We start from the raw sequence: 17,552 nt of genomic DNA, 5'->3' as shown, positions 1-17,552 counted from the left end.
TATATAACAAATAAAGCCTTTGAACTTTTCATTATTCTTAATGCGTGTCGGAACAAGCAGCGAGGACACACGATGTACATTTGAATTCATTATTCATTTATTCTCTCAACATAGTATACAATAAATATGGCAAACAAATAGATGATACACATCAAACGGAATCCCTCATCATTTAAAGAGAACTTTCATTTCTCAATTATTATTTTTTCTATATGAGGCATTGCTGTTTCTATATTAGTGATAACACATCTTTATGTACTCTGTTGTCCTCAATTTCTCTCGTTTACAAACATTCTGTTTATTTAATTATTTAGTTCCAGTTGTTTGCACTTTGCCTCATCCATGGTAAAAAATAAAAATAGTTGCAGGGTAATGAAAGAAAGGCATGTAAAAGTGATGAAATGCTCCTTCCTCATGTCTCCGTGTGGTCTGCCTCTTCTCACAGATCTGATGAGTTTTGATGAGCTGTCGTCTAACTCGGAGAAGCTCTCTCACCCCACCGCTAGCAGACCAAAGATGCCTGGCAGACGGCTGCCCGCACAGTTTGGTGGAGGAAACTCGGTGAGAGAACACACAGATAAACACAGTGATGATGATAAGCAACATGTGGAGAACTGTTGTGGTCCTGCAGATGCATTTTCAGTGTCATATACACAATGTCATGTCATATTGCTGTTACAGACTGATAGTCAGGTGTTGGAAAAATGTCAACACAATGTATTCATCTTATGGTTATTTAATATTAAATTGGGACTACATATCATCTTATATTTTAAATATTGGAATATCGTTAATGTTGTTGTTACCTTTAATCGTATTGCTGCATATTTTCAAATAATAATCTTCATCGTTTTGCATACTCATTCAAAGTAGTCTTTGATTAGGCTGCATTTCACATTATGATACAATAAATAATTCCTACTGGTCCAGAACTCTGCTGCCAGCATCATCACCAGAACCCCCTCCATTAACCACTCCCTCCTGTTCTTCAGCAGCTTCACTGGCTGCTTGTCGAATACCGTATCCATTTTAAGATTCTACTCCTCGCCTTAAAGTCTATCCACCACCTCAGTCCTCTGTACCTCTCCGACCTCCTGCACATCAACACACCCACCCGCACTCTCAGGTCTTCTGCTTCCCTCCACATCACTGCACCACCCTTCCGCTTAACCACCATGGGGTCCAGAGCCTTCAGCCACTCTGCACCCCCCCCCTCTGGAACTCCCTCCCACCTGACCTCCAGAATATTGACTCTCTCTCCATTTTCAAATCACGTCTCAAAACATATCCCTTCACACTGGCATATCCACCCTGATCACATCACACATCCTCTGTTCTCATTGGTTATATTGTCTTGTTTTTCTGCTAGTGTTTTGTTTTGATTTGAGTTTTGTGTTTTTGTATATTATACGGCGAACTTGAGAGTGCCTATACAAAATAATAAATCAAATGCATTATTTCATATTTTACGCTTATGCTTATAATCCTTTTTTTTTAGATTGCAGCGTCCATTTGTAAAAAGGTTTAGGCTTCATATTGTTCCTTTTTTATATCTGATCCCTTTTTTTTCTCTTCTGAAATAGTTTTTCCTCCCCATGGATTTCGTTTTACATTGAGGTCCCTCAGCTCTCTGTAACCTGTCACATCCCTTCACCTCACACTCACTCTCATTCCACGTCCTCACACAGCAGTGTTCATGTTGGCAGCTATTTTTGATTTAGTCTTAGTCTTTAGACGAAAATGGTTAGTAATAAATAAATTAGTTTTAGTCACATTTTAGTCATTCCTATCCTTCGTAGTTTTAGTCGACGAAAACTCAAAACGTTTTAGGCAACTTTTAGTCGATGAAAAATTACATTTTAGTCAAATTCTAGCCAAATAGTGTTTTCTCTCTTTAAGCCAATTCAGTTAGGCAAATACAGGTTTCTGACATTGGAATCAAGGTGACAGTATCAAGTGTTGAAATTCGTAAAGCAACATTTCACTCTCTTAACACTTTACTTGTGTAATATCTAGGGATGGGTATCGTTAAGGTTTTCTACGGTACTACTAGTCTTATCGATACTGCTTATCGATTCGGTACTTTAACGGTATTCTTGTATTTACTTTTTGTTCTTTTTTAAAGGGAAAAACTAAACAAATTGTTAACCGAATTAATTGCTTTATTTAAATATGAAAAAAATAAAATATATATAATTATGTTATTATATTGTACTGTACTTGAGTAAAATGTTGAGGTACTTCTACTTTACTGGAGTATTTACTCCAGTACAGTTCAGAGTTAATTGTCTACTTTTCCTGGCCTACGTTTATTTAACACCTTTAGTTACTTTACAGATGTGGATTAATGATGTGAAATCTAATCAAGTGTTGAATCAGACTTTAGTTCCACCTGGAGTAAATCCACCAGCTACCCTGCAGTATACAAAGTCATTCAAACTAGCTGCACCTTTACCAGCTTTGAGAACACTTTCATGATCAATCATTATAAAACATATCATATATAGTATTCTGAAATGGACCAATCTGCACAATGACTACTTTTACTGTCGCTACTCTAACTATATTTTGATGATCATACTTTTCTGCTTTTACTTGAGGAACATTTTGAATGCAGGACTTTTACTGTAACGGAGTATTCCTACACTCTGGTATTTTCTTACTTAAGATCTGAGTACTTCTCCCACCTCAGCGCACCTGATGTGATAACGTTACTCGTAATTGGGGCAACAGAGCTACGAGTTAAGGAAGTCGAAAATTGTGCATTTCTCCGACTGAATATGACGCCTTTGTGGCGAGCTTTGTCCACATCGAGCCTTGTAGAGTGTCTCTATAGTCTCTGAACGCTCCGTCCCCGGCAGATCTCTGTGTCCGCTGCAGCGTGTCTGTTAGGCCCCGCCCCCCGCACACAGAGCAGGGAGATCGCTCTTCTGGAGTGAAGAGAGCGGAAATAAGGATATTGCAAGTTAGAAACGTAAGATGCATTTTGACAGACAAGACGGACAATTGGGGGAAAATACCCTGCATTTTGAATGTCCGATAGTCCACCATTAATACCTTAGTCCCGTCTCGTCAACGAAAACTAAATATACATTTCGTCCTAGTTTTTGTTATCAAGAATCTATTTTTAGCTCGTCATCGTCTCGTCTTAGTCATGTAAAAAAGGTCGTTGATGAACATTTTTCTTCATAGTTTTCGTTGACGAAATGAACACTGTCACACAGGAGTCCCATCGCCTGCCCTCCTCTCCTCAGAGCAGGCATCACTCAGCTGCACTCCTTCAAACGACTGTCACTGGGAATAGGCATTTCCCCTAAGAACATTATCACTTTTATGAGTCAGGTTACCCTGCCACCAAGCTGTAAACAAAAAGAAAAATATGAAATCTTTAATCATGTAAATCTTTTTCCTTTGCAGCCCACCAAGGAATTGAGCGTGGAGAAGTTATTCAAGGTTGATGAAGAAGATGCTGCCAAACCAAAGCTAACAGACACCAGAAAGGTAACTTATAGCACTGTTATTCACCAATGAAATGACAGATGACAAAGACTCCAAAAGGCATCATATGGGTGCAGATGTTTCTCAGTATTGTCCCTCTTGGTTGGAGCACTTACCCTCCAGAAGAGAACATCTTATCCCATCCAGAATCAAACACTGATCACTTATTTTCAACATCATGATAAACCGAACAACAATTTTTAAATCGTTCAAGTAATGAGTGGTGCAGAAAGCGGCCACAGACAAGGGTTTCAATGTCATTTGGGAATTGTGCACCCCAAAGTAATCCCACTAAAAGTGTTAGTTTGTGCCGCTGAGGGGCTCAGACTGTTATCATGCTTATGTGTCTGACATTATTATCTAAAGGACCCTACGTTTTCTGTTTGGTTTGACACAAGAACTAACAGATCGGGGAAAGAAAAACTTGAAGACAAATGTTATATCTCTCTGAAGGTCTTTTACAGACACTTTTACTATCAATCTAACTGTCACTGGCAAAAATAAACACTTTTAGTAGATGTTAATGGATGTATATAGAGAACTGGATACAGCGTTGGAGGGTGGGCCCTGATCATTCTTATGAAAGTTTCTCAGTGGCGCATGAAACTAAAACGACCTGACTATAAGTACCTAGATCCATAGAGCACGCCCACCTGAGTTTAGCCTCCTGTCCCATTTGTCACAGTTGGTCGTGGTTCAGTGAAATGATTGGAGAAGAAAAATAACTCTGGATTAGCATCTGAACATTTGTGCCAGTCAACATATCCAAAAGATTTCAATGTCTGGAACTGGAAAAATTACTTTCAAATGTTATCTGACACTATTTATTTATACTTGAAAATAATGTGTATTTATATTTAAGAATGACATCATCAAGGCAGGTAGATTTTTGAAAATAATTTCAGTTCGGTTTCTGTCAATAGACAAGCAAAGATATAAATAAATAAGTGCATACAGCAAGATAAGTGCATACAGCAAAGGTATAAATAAATCTTACACAAACTACTTCTTAAGATGAACAATTTCCTAAGTTTAAGGCTTTCATATTCTCGTATACAATAAAACAGAATACATAAAGCCTGTCTGGTTCTTAACATTTAAATGAATGCGTCTGGTGCCGGCTCAATCAAGGGCTGTTTTAATTCAGATCTGCAGAGAATCCTCAGTCCGTAAGAGGGACGGGTTCTGAATAGTTTATTCAGCCCTATTCTTAATACAATACAAATTGTGCTTAGAGGAAATTACTTTTGACCAAACAACATGAGAGGGATTTAAATGTGTCAGACTTCTACAGATTTTTTAGATCAAAGTCAGGGCAATACTGTCTCATGGATTCTGGATTCAGCTCTAATGATTCAAATTAGAGATTGTCAAGTGTTTATCTGTTCCTGGCAATATATGTACGTCTATTGAAGCTATATCAACTTGTTTCTATAGTCCAATCTTGTGCAAGTACAACATGGCCACATTTACTGTGTGCCTCCTGTGCTCATATCCCTACACTACAGTGATGTTAAATCCCTGTCTGACCTGCATGTTCCGGTCAAACAGGATTTAATTGTGGGCCTCACCATTAACCTTGTGACGCAAAGGCTTTCCGGTTGGGATGCAAGTATCTAAACCCAGATGAACCGTGTACAGTGTGTGCTCTCTTGTTATCATGCACAAGTCGAAAGTAGCCATTCCTAACGCAATATATAGGTGACTAGTACCATTGAATTATTTGTTGAAACTGTATATCTGCAGATACTGAGGTAGAATGGTTATATCACAAGATATTTTGCAGCTTGTATGTTGATTATAATTGCTCTACTTCATAACAGCAGTAAAGTCATTCTAAAGATGAAAACATTTAGCAAGGTAAAAGGTCAAGTTGCCAAGCCACTTTATAGAGATGAAATGAGTGGGTTTGATTTCCCAGCAGAACAACTTCTCTAGCTCTTGGTGTTAGGATAATATTGTGCACAGTTACATGAAGTATTGTAGACCAGAGGTGTAATCAAATCTGAGGCTCTCTTCCCCAGGGGGGCTCAAACAGCAACTGGAAGTAAAAAGAAAAATATTGCATTAGTTATCAGATGAATATGGCATAGAATACATGTGTGAGATTTAGTTAGAAGATGATTCCGATTTGTACAAGCTTTGTCTGAGGGGAAGCCGACAGTGTCACACATTGAATACCCCATCTGTGGACAAGAGATTTCAAGTTTAAGAAATAATAGGTTAATGAATATTGTGGTGAGGACCAAAAACATGTAGGTGCTTTGCAGGTGTATGATAGTTAACTGAATATGTTTGGTTTAGACCGCTTATTTTGAGCTTGGGCTTTAAAATATTCTTGCCATTTTCTCACATGTCAAAGACGTAAGAATTAGTTTTTTCATCGAGAATATTGTCATTATAATCCAGGATTCAAGTAAAAGTTAGTTAAAAACAGTAGACTCTCAGAAATAATTGTTACCAAAACATATACATTTGATTTTTGTTTTTGTTTGTTCAACTTACAAGGCTAGTGTATTTACGACATTTACAAAAGTTAGCTTCCGTTACCGGACACTGACCGGAAAAATCTATGGAAGTCAAGAAAATCTAAACCTTTCCAGTTGTATATTTAGTAAAAATATTTACCCTAATGCGCAATTTGAAGCGTATTAAAAAATGACTCGGCTCAAGCCCCTCTTAAGCAACGAGATGCCATCACTGTGATGAAAGAACTTCACAGTGATGGAGGGTTTCATTATTCAATGCTCAGAGAATATTTTCCCTCGGAACAGAATTAAAACACAGATTTGCAGCCACATTTTATCTGAGAATATATGTAGGACTGAAACTGAGGGGAAATAATTGTTTAGTTTTTTAGCTGCTGTCATTCTGTATACATCCTTCCTATGAGCCATTTATAAGCAAACAGATCATATTTGAACAAAATCCCTTCCATTATTATCTTCCTGGACATATTGACCGCCACCAATTTCCTTGCTGACGGAGCACCACCACCTGCTGTTCTTCCCTTCTGCTGCAATAATTGTTCTAGATGTTATCTAGTGTGGATTGGTCATGGTAAGCCGAGACAAATGAGACCTAGCTGTTCAGCCGGGGGAACAGATCATCAGACCATCCTATTATTAAAAACACGTAGAGACAGACAGAGCCGCTCAGACTTACTGTGAAATGACAGGACATGGCCTCTGTCTGTCGTCCTCCTCCTCGAGCCCTCACTCACCGTGGGATCCGCCTGCTGCTGACATGCTACAGCTACAGATGTGTGTCAAGATAAAGGAAAAACCCAAAGTAAAGAAACAACCACAAATGCTTGACTAACGGTATACTGCGTAACTAATTAACTATAGGGTGGGTTATTTCATGTCTGAAAACATCACATGTTGATGTTACTGACAGTTATCATTCCTACTATGGTCCTTAAGAGACCCCCCCCCCTCCTCAGTATAACAGATCAGAGTAAAACTGATAAATGAATCGGGTGCCGTTTTGAAAGCTGACTCTCAAAATGTGTTCCTTCCCTTTGACTTAGCATGATAAGAGAAAAGGATCGTGTAGTGCAAAGACAATCTCAATTAGGATAATCAGATGGCTAAGTTAGGTATAATGATCATTTAAAAATGATCTTATAGCTTCCACTAAGAAACAATCCATTCCACTTCCACTGGCTGGGACTGCGGTAACAGCAACGTGACTTAAAAAGACGGCAGAACTGTCCAAGTCTGTTCACATTCTGTAATTGATCAACCAGTCTTTAAACACTGCAGAGCCCATACTGTGTTCCAGTTAGTGTTCACTTCCTGTCTGACTTCTCCTGCTGATTTCTCTGACATCCAGCGCTCTGTCTTTTAACCTCTTTGCTTCAAGCAAATGTCTGACGTATGGAAACAAATGATTTGCGTCCACGGCTGACGTTAAACTCACCGGACTTCTTTCTGTGGATTGATATGACTGCACGTATTTCCTTGATCCTCCTTAGCAACAGTCTGCTCTCCTAAGAAGAAGACGACTGTTAGCGAGAACTAACTACCTCTTGATTGTCCAATCAAAATCAGGTATTCAACTAAGCTATGAAATAAGTAGTCTTAAAAGCTTTGGGCATTTTTTATTTGCAAAGAACAAGCATTACTTTTTACTTTTCATGGTCCTTTTTATCCAAAGCGACCTGCATACACTTAAAAAACGTAGACATTAAGGGTTAAATATCTTTCCCAAGGACACTTCCACATGTTGACTGCAGGGAACTGATTGAACCACTGATTGCATCCCTTGTTTTCTCTGTACCAACATCATTTCCCCCTTGTTGCCATTAACAAGAGAGTGTGTACTGAGGCATGTGACGCAGCACCCATCATGTGCTGCTCTGGGCACAAGTGTGGGAGTCACACTTAAAACGATTCATAGCCTGATTTGTTCACCATATGAAGCCAGCGGGAGATTTCTGTAATGAAAAGTGCTGACTTATGAAACAACCTTCGCAGGGCTTAGCATTTTGTTATGTCAGTTGAGTTTTTTACATTTCCGAGAAGCATTTCTGTACAACAGGCACACAATGCATGTCATTAAAGCTTTAAAAACATTGTCAGAATGTGCAGCACAGGATAGATCAAACAAACAGGAATGTGCACTGAAACCAATCAATATCCCTTTCATTGTAGTTGCATGTCAAAGGTAATGCTCTTGGAGGGTTCAGTTATGCAAACAATTAAGGCAGTGCTTTTACAGAGATGTTGAAAGTTGAAACATGTCTTTGTTTAGGCACACGCAGATTATGCTTAACATTTGGTCGAAAGGAAAAAAGGCGCATTGCAAGTCAACAATTGTTATCACCTTTTATGTTATGGTGAAACATTGCTCTTGTGGATGCAGGAACACAATGCCTTGCACAAAGCATCACTGAGCAAGTTTGAAAATAATGTTAATCGTAAGGCCCCATTCACCAGATCTGTGACCAGTTTAGGTGATCTCTTTCTGTTCATACCTACAGAACTGTTTTACACATTTAGCAAATCCCTGGCTGCAGTTGAATGGTCAGAAAATCAGGTCTTATGTCTTTTCCTAACCAATTCTCCCCTGTGAAATACATCACAGGGTTTGTGGAAACATTTGAAGGAGAGGTCATCAGGATTTAGGAAAAGACAGACGTGGTGTTAAAGTAATCCGATACACAATATTTCTAATGTGCCAAACTCTCTGCTGTGGGAAATCTACAATTTTCTGTAAATGGACTACTCTCCCTCACCCTCCTGTCCACCCAGAAAATAAGTGAAAAGAGCGCAAGAAAAGGAAAGAGGTTAAAGTACTGAGTGCTGAGCGTCAGAGAAATGAAAAGAAGAAGAAGACAGGAAGTAAACATAAAGGGATCACAGTATGGGCTCTGGCAGTAGTTAACAGAAAGGAAAAGGTGAACAGACTTGGACAGTTACAAAAACCCTCCAACAGTGCTGACGTCATTTTAGGTTACTTTGCTGTGGCTGCAGTTCCAGCTGCTGGCCGTGGAACAGACTATTTTTGTCTGCCATGGCAGAACGATCCTTTTTGAATCATTAGGGTCGTTTTCCTATCAATATTGTGGGTCAAGCCTTTGGTTTATTTCGTATGTAGCTGCTTTATCAGCGGGATAATGTGCAGCGAGGGGAATGCTTGATACACACCGTCACTTATGAAGTGTTTACTTAACAAATCGGATCCTTTGTCACTTTAAATGTTGCGGCCGCAATGTCCTATGGGATGGCAATATCTCCTTCCCGTCCGGAAAGGATGGTCCAGTGTATCCTAAGCTAAAGGAGACATTTTACAAAATAAAATCCTATTCGACAGCTTCCACTTTCTAACTAAGATTTTTCTTCCTAGCCTTCCACGAACACCAGATCCCAGTCACCGCCGCTCCACAAACCCAGCGTGTCCAGCAGCGAGGCCCAGCCCAGCGCCAGCAGCACCTCTCAGGGCAGCAGGGCCCGGCTGGAGCCCGAGGAGCCGGGCTCCCAGCTGGAGGAGCTGAGGAGCCAGATGAAGGAGCTGCTGCTGTCTGTGGAGCTGCTCAAGGCCCAGCAAATGTAATAACACTCAACACATGAATACGCTTCATAAGAATAACGAATGTGTCACGCAACAACCCATGCGTGTAGAAATATGCTTCTTTCTATAATGTAGCTTTACTGGGAAAAAATACTTAATATCCGTTTTGACACATTATGCAATTCTCCACTAACTAATGATTTACAATTCTGTCAATCATGTAAATGCCTTCCCTACAGCAATTCTCCAACCGACATTCCCCCATATCCCACAACACAAGATGTTGTTTACTTAGAACATATACATAATTATATCATAATGTTATGTTTCATTAGAAACAGATTTAGGCTTTTTCAAAGAATGAACATTTGCAGATTAAGCTAATTAGAAAATGTAATGTTGGTCACTGAGGATAAACCATACATTAAGTGAAGGGATTTAGAATGCAATGCTTTATGATAATACTTAACTGACTAACCTTTGGTTGTGCTAGGAAAACTTCAGCTTGCAGTGCTTAAGCTTTATTTATATTTTGTATTGAAACGCGTAGAGCAGGGCAAAGATCATGAGTTTGATATTGTATATATGCTGCATAAGTGCTGACGCTTGTCAATGCCTGCGTTTATTTCCAGGAAAGAGATAGCGGAGCTCCGAGGGGAGCTGGATGAGGAGAAGCTGAAGCGCATGGCTCTGCAGGTAACATTGATCCCCATAGCAACACATGCTGGGCTGTCCACACTCATTAGCCTCATTAGACAGCCAACTATTGATGAAGAGCAGAACACTGACTTGTGTGCACACAATTGACGCAGCCAGAGTTACCATATAAGTGATTCTTTTACAGGCCGTTAATTGCAGCCGTCAAGCTGCAGAGAGATCAGTAATGAGAGGACACAGTATCTAAGCTAGCTGTACTGTGACAAATAGTCAGACCAAGCTGTCGGTAGAGAACAAGAATCTTGTAAATCTTAATAAGAACAATTTATTTTAAATCTAGTTAACTTACAGTTGGTCAAATTAGATCATGTTATAGAATACTATAATGTCTACTTACAAATTTAACACGACAAAGAAAAACCTGAAGACAGCCTATTTCAGTTATTGTTTCAACCATTTTAAAGGGTTTCATAACATATTTAGCTAATTAACTAAATGAATGACTATACAGCTGTGACTATTGTTTACTAAGCAACAATTAATTGCAGCAGTAAAGGCTGAAGAGACCTCCGTAATGAGCACAGCGTAAGGATGGTCAAAAGCTTAGCTCGATGTGCTGTGACATCAGACCCCAGCATTTAAGAGGCTCTGTTAGGTTCTCCCTTTCCTGTAATGTTCTATATGTTTGTGTGCATGTAAATGGTCTGCAAAGGCTGACATCCCTGTGTTCCCTCCAGAGAAGAGTTCCTCTCAGAATTTGTGCTCTTTAAGTCGAGGACTACTTTTCTTAAATCTTGTAAATACGTAAAGCTTTTCCTCTCACATCTCTTTGGTATCACCTTTGTAGATACCTTGTGAGCATAACGGATACCCTTTAATAGTAAACTACAGAACGTGTAGCCTTATGAAAATATTTTTCAAACACTTAGTCTGAAAGGCATGTGCCTATTCGCAATCGGAAGTTTGTCGATGATTGAAGGGATGAACCACAGCTTTCCTCTACCAATATATGCCTTACTCTCAGAAGTAAGACATCTCTTCTGTTGCCCTGAAGATGATTTCCAGAATTAAAAAAATAACCCTTAAAACAAACTGATGTCCTCATGCTTAGTTCCACCTTAGATGAAATGTAAACTTACAAACTAGTTGTATGTGTGTAGATTAGAAAGAGGTAAGATAAGGATCTGCAGTATTTTATGAAGTATTAATCGTACAAAGGTCAGTTTTATACAAGTAGAAGTGTGTATTTACCTGGTAGTAGGCTGTCAGTAATGGCTACGCTCTCTATTTGGACTGGTAGATCTCGGCAGACTGGCAACTTTAAAAGTAGCTCTTGGTTCAAAAAAGTTTGGGCACCCCTGGCCTAAAGGGACCATCTGATGAGTCAATTGAACGTATCGTATTGCGCCTGAAGGGACCATCTGATGAGTCAATTGAACGTATCGTATTGCGCCTGAAGGGACCATCTGATGAGTCAATTGAACGTATCGTATTGCGCCTGAAGGGACCATCTGATGAGTCAATTGAACGTATCGTATTGCGCCTGAAGGGACCATCTGATGAGTCAATTGAACGTATCGTATTGCGCCTGAAGGGACCATCTGATGAGTCAATTGAACGTATCGTATTGCGCCTGAAGGGGACCATCTGATGTGTCAATTGAACGTATCCTATTGCGCCTGAAGGGACCATTTTAACTGTTTTATTACCAATTTTGTAACATATTATTACAAGAAAGTAGAGGAACATCCAATCCACGTTTTCTTTAAACCCACATTACACGGCCCTTCCCAGCATGGCACCGATACAAATCACATCACAGAGCAAACCCATGGCATATATTCTGCACACATGGAACCATAAGTGCAGATTAGTTTTACCCCTTACGGTTCTCTTCTACTTCCACACATAGACAGAGAGAAAACCAGGGATAGAAAAAGCTGAGGAGAGATTGCCATCACATATATTGTTCTCAGGATTTCGAGCTTTCCTCTTCCCATTCAGATATTTCCGATACAGTTGTTGTTGTAGAAGTAATAAGAGTTACAGGAACGCAACATTAGATTATTTATCTCATAAAGCTTCTTCTTCTGTTGGCTTCAAGTTTGCATTAAGTCTGGAATGCCCGTAACTGCCTTTTGAGTCTTTTCCGTTAGTCCATAATGTTTTGAATTTTTTATTTTAAATAAATAGTAGGACATTTTGCCAGCAGCGAAAGTTGGTTAGCTTAGTAGAGCTGTATCGTACATAGACCCACTGGATGACTTTGAAAATCATCCAAGAGAAGTCGTCTTTTCGAATGTTTGACTCAACCTGCTTCTTCAATAGCTTTTCTGTGTAGCATAACAAAACAAATTCAAGAACATCTGAATCAGATCGTTCGAACCATTCAAAAGTAAAATAATATTTCTTTATTCATTTTTATATTATATATTTTGTGCCTTTGTTGGTCCACTCTAATCGTTTCATTGCGATGCACACGTAATGACATTAAGTAGACAAACTGAGACGTATTGCCAGAGATCTCATTATTGTCTTTCATCTGTTTTGTTCAATAGTGTTGAACATATTTGAGTGTTCTTCAGAGGTGTTGCTGTTTAAAGGATAGTTACTGATGCAGCTCTCTTCATATCGTATGAATGAATATGAGTTTCTCACCCTTCACTTAAGGCAAGGCAAGTTTATTTATATAGCACCTTTCAACACAAGGCAATTCAAAGTGCTTTACAAAAAACGAAAGACATTAAGAAAATGGCATTTAAAATCAGTCATTAAAAAGAAAAGCTAATAAAATAAACATTAAAAGAAAAAGTACATGGATAAAAGTTACAGTGCAGTTTAAGATGTGAATAGTTCAATTAAAAGCAGCGACAAAAAGAAAAGTCTTTAGTCTGGATTTAAAAGTAGTCAGAGTTGCAGCGGACCTGCAGTTAGACTTAGCATATACATGAAAGACAGGAAAGAAGTTAGTCTGGCTACGTCACAAATGTCCCAATATAATCCTACCCTTGCCTCTAAAGCTCACAATAAAAACATGACGTCTTGTTTGATTTATCTGAATTTGTTATTGAACCTTTGGGCAGGGAAAAGTGAATGTTTCCCTTGTTTCCAGTCTTAATGCTGAGCTAATCTCACTGTCTCCTGGGACGCAGTTTGTTTAAGATAAGATTTACTTTATTGATCCCAATTTAGGAAAAAAACGAATTGGGATCAATCAATTAAATCTAATATTGTCATCTTAATGTAAGGGAAAAGTTCTATTATTTTTTTGCAAAGAGTTGATGAGGAGATCAATACCACTCTAATATCTGGGCAATGAACTGGACCCAGGAGATAGTTAGCTTATCCTAGCATTTAGTTGGTCTGTAAATACAATGTTCTGCATTGTTTGGGTAATTGTACTCAGACGTATCCTACAACTTTTAACTAAGCTTGCCCTTAAATTAGATATGATGTATGTCCAATCCAGTTGTTCCAACGTCCTCTAGTCTAGAACTTCAAAATGGACCAAAAGAATCATCAAAATGATCAATGGGAGTTTGACTACGGCCACTTCCTGGTTAAAACTGCCATGTAGGATCATTTAATGTCAGAAATTGATTCAGCACACAAAATTACCCCCGAAATCACTCGCATACTGTCCAAGTCGGCCAAGACGATTTAAAATGATTGTTCATATGGGTGATTATGCTAATTCACACCATTTATGCTAATGTTGCAAATTGCCCAACATATGCAAATTATTACCCAGCAGTTTCTTAATACTGGGGGTGCGTACTATACTGTACATTTGTAACATAAAACTTTGACATAAAGCTCCGGGTTTATTTATTCTGTATTATTAGGGCTGGTGGATACATCGATTTTGTTATGGCCGTCATAATTTTGCAAGCTTGCACGATGGCCCCTGTTTAAAGAAAAAAGCTTTTTTGGGGTAACATACAGTATATGGACAAGTATGCAATATATATAATATATATATATATAAGCGAGACAAAAACAAGTTTCTTCTTCCATATTAAGGATTGTATTTGACATCCTTTTTGAAGACAATTGCTGCCCAGCTCGCGTTCTCCTCTCTCACGTGGCTCCATTGTCATCCCTCTAATCACTGCCACTGAAAAATCCCTTTCATAGCGGGACACCTCAAGCATTGTGCCTCACAGCGGGGATGATGTCTGGCTCAACCTAATTTTGCACTTTTTTAATGTCCTATTATTCTTCCAGAGGTGGTCTACTTTTTTCAGTTCTACAATCTAACTGCTTCATTTGATTTGTCCTCGCAGATGGAGATAGATAAACTGAAGCGGAGCACCCACTCGACGTGAGGCCCTCGGTCCTATCAACAGCAAGCCTTAAGGTCAGCTGGTGTCCTGTCGACCAACCAGAGAGCAGCAGGGCGGTGGCGGGTGTTTGCTGAATGGACGGAGAGAGGGTGGGGAATCACACGAACCACCCCGAGCACAATCCTTCTTTTTTTTCCAATGATCTACGAAAATAAAATCCCCATATTTGTAAGATTTACACTTTGCACATATAAAGAAAGCTAGATGTCATTTAGTTACAAATGTATATGTTTCTCTTTTCTTTTTTTTGCCGATACAAAAAAATGAGGCCTTACTTCAAACTACTGCGCTGGACTCTCCCGCTCTTTGTCTGTCACTCCGGCGTTCCTTGACCTCCATCAGGGTGGAGGTTCGTACTACTGACTTTGTATAAAACAGGGGTCGCTTGTTTGCCCCGCCTAATTTTTTTAATGGTGCACAAATAGTTGATTTTAAAATTGATTTCAGTTATTTTGATCGTCTTCGCTTATTGTTTTGTTTCCTACACGGCGCCCATCAGCAGTACTCCACCCTGCAGCGCTCTTATTTTATATAGCATTCCTATCCAGGGTAACACTACTGTGCCTGTTTAAAAAAAATATATATAAAGTGTTTATAATTGGAGCTTACAAATACCATGATGGTGTCTAGAAATGTTGCAGCATGATATTGTATATCTATATTTTTTAAGTCCACTGACATGCCTACAGTCAAATACTACAGTATATAGAGAGCCTCTTCTGTGCCGGGCTCTTCTATTTTTGACACAAATCGCTGGGAATGTTCTCAGAAGTTTAGCCAGTTTATGCAGATAGATATTGCATGCAAAAAACGTAAAAGAAGAAAGGAGACTGCACTCTTCCATTATCAAGGTTTCTGACCAACACATTTATCAAATGAGGCATCCTCGTGATGATCATCTCTACAACCTGCTATTCATTCCAGCCATCGTCCCTTTTATCCCTGCCACGGCCCGTTCTACCTCTTCCCCTTCTTTCTCCAATCTCTCTAAGATTCCAAATGAATCCTTTGTCCTGTAGTGTTATCTAATCATATTCTACATGTCTACCTGTAGTCTGCATATCTTCCCACATTCCAACTACACAAGTTAACTGGAAGCAGAGAGCAGCAATAATGAATGAATGAAAATGACATTAACTCACACTCCTTATCCTATCAGTTTGAGGAGCAAAGAGTTAATATGTGTACCTTTTTAATGTGGTTATATTGTGCTTCAAAACATTTTCTGGGTTCATTTCCTATGTAGAAAAATGAGACAATCCTGGTGAAAAATGTGTGAAATCTGTTTCATTTTAGCCAGAGCTATCCATCAGAGCACCTGGATTATGTCTATTAACATAATATACATTGCAAATACATTTGGTACAGACATTCATGGCCCCCAGAGGATATATCCTTGGTGATCCCCCGGTTTCATTTCTTTGTGTGACACCAATAACATATCAAAGTTCTCATTATCCATTGAAAAGTAGTTTCATCGGCCCAATATTTATCAAATGTGTCCCAACTAAAAAATATATAAGAGTTACTTAATGCCCGACTGGCAGAAGCAGTGTTTCAAATGTTACCATGCTTACAAGCTAAATCAATTTAGTAAACACTGTTAACATTAGCAAGTACGCTTTACTCCTGAACAATACTGGACTTTAAAGCCGATATTAATTAAAAAAAGTTGCAACTAATCTGCCAGCTATTTGTCTGCCAATGTCAAATATTATCTGTGTTAATACAAGTCTAACAAACATTTTTGATAAGGATTTTACAGTTTCAAAAATAACAAACAAAACCATTTGTCATGCAGTTTTTAAAAAAAACATACCTTTGGAGCATTGACTGCTTTGTTAGCATTTCACTCAAAGCTCAGAGTAAAGACTCAGACAGCTACCAGAGAGACACCCCCACTAGGATTCGCTAAACTCTAAAACATTCAAATCCCACACATAACTCCTTTTTAAGATGAATAAAGTAACAGGAAAATTAAGTGTACACTGATTAAAAATGGTGATTCCAATTTGTTTCTGCACCACATAACTACTTCTGTCTTTCTGGATGCTTATCTGTATTAATATCAGAGTAAGCACAGTTCAGGGCTACAGAAATGGGTGGAACTAATTGGTAATACAATGTCAGTGACTCTCTGTCGACTCTAACTTGTAGCCCTGAGCTCTGAACGTACAGTGTAAGGGTTCACCGCTGAGCCAACTTTCAGGACACCAGTGCAGTACCAAGTGGAATACCCTCTGGAGTCTATATGGGTTAGAGGAGCATTTCAGTCCTGAATCGGAATTTTGTAGAGCTGTTTAACCTTTAAAGAAATTAATGTTTCTTTTTTTTAAATATATATATCTATACATGTCTCACAAATGTCTTAAAGAAGTGTTACTTTGCTTTTAAATCATCCTCAGGCTTTGTTCCATGTGTCTGATGTGTGTGTGCATGCTCGCAAAGTGTAACAGAGGCCATGATGTTGGACTCCAGAGTGCTTTGACCAAGTTTATACTGTATATCTGACCTTAATGAGCATGGCACTCGTGCAAAACGCTTCCTGTTTGAGGAAGCAGCTCTTAAATGATATGTCTGGGTGATGAAATAATCACAATTTGGGAAACGGGGACCTGGGATTTGGGTGATAGCTCATCACATGATATCTGTAATACGGCTTCCACATATTGTACATTCCAGAGTTTGACACCAAGAGAATAAGAAATATGTGCACATGTATAACATGTTCAAGTGATTTGTTTACAAAAGCTGTATCCTTGCATGAGCTGAGATTCTTTTCAAAATTGAATAAATATCTTTATTTACTGTCACATACTTGTTGCTTCTTCCTTTCCCTTATATTGTGCATCACTTGAAATGCTTCACAGACAACCTTCTGACTTTGTCATTGTCATTCTCGAACTCTTAAAAAACATTCTTGAATTATTGAGTGGAACATATAGAGTTTCTGAGGAAATGCATCCCACAGAGAAATTAGCCGTGGGTGGTGCGTTGCCTCTGTGAAATGTTCTGAGGTTTTGGTTGGGCGAT

The 17,552-nt window shown here is 38.9% G+C and overlaps 1 protein-coding gene across 3 annotated transcripts in view; it reads left to right on the top strand.

The window, feature by feature from the left end:
- Positions 1-17,332, top strand: part of cd2ap (CD2-associated protein) — a 120,384-nt gene extending 103,052 nt beyond the window's left edge. For all 3 annotated transcript variants that reach the window (XM_034195679.1, XM_034195678.1, XM_034195680.1), the window contains exons 15-19: positions 446-561; positions 3,418-3,501; positions 9,352-9,554; positions 10,149-10,212; positions 14,460-17,332. In XM_034195679.1, coding sequence (XP_034051570.1) covers positions 446-561; positions 3,418-3,501; positions 9,352-9,554; positions 10,149-10,212; positions 14,460-14,501 — 509 coding nt within the window. In that variant the 3' untranslated portion in view covers positions 14,502-17,332. The remainder of the gene's footprint in view (positions 1-445; positions 562-3,417; positions 3,502-9,351; positions 9,555-10,148; positions 10,213-14,459) is intronic.
- Positions 17,333-17,552: the final 220 nt, after the last annotated feature.

The sequence above is a fragment of the Gymnodraco acuticeps genome, unplaced genomic scaffold (genome assembly GCF_902827175.1).
Source record: "Gymnodraco acuticeps unplaced genomic scaffold, fGymAcu1.1, whole genome shotgun sequence".
Classification (NCBI taxonomy): domain Eukaryota; kingdom Metazoa; phylum Chordata; class Actinopteri; order Perciformes; family Bathydraconidae; genus Gymnodraco; species Gymnodraco acuticeps.
The sequence above is the reverse complement of the archived record's forward strand: the minus strand, read 5'-3'. Positions and strand labels throughout refer to the sequence as shown.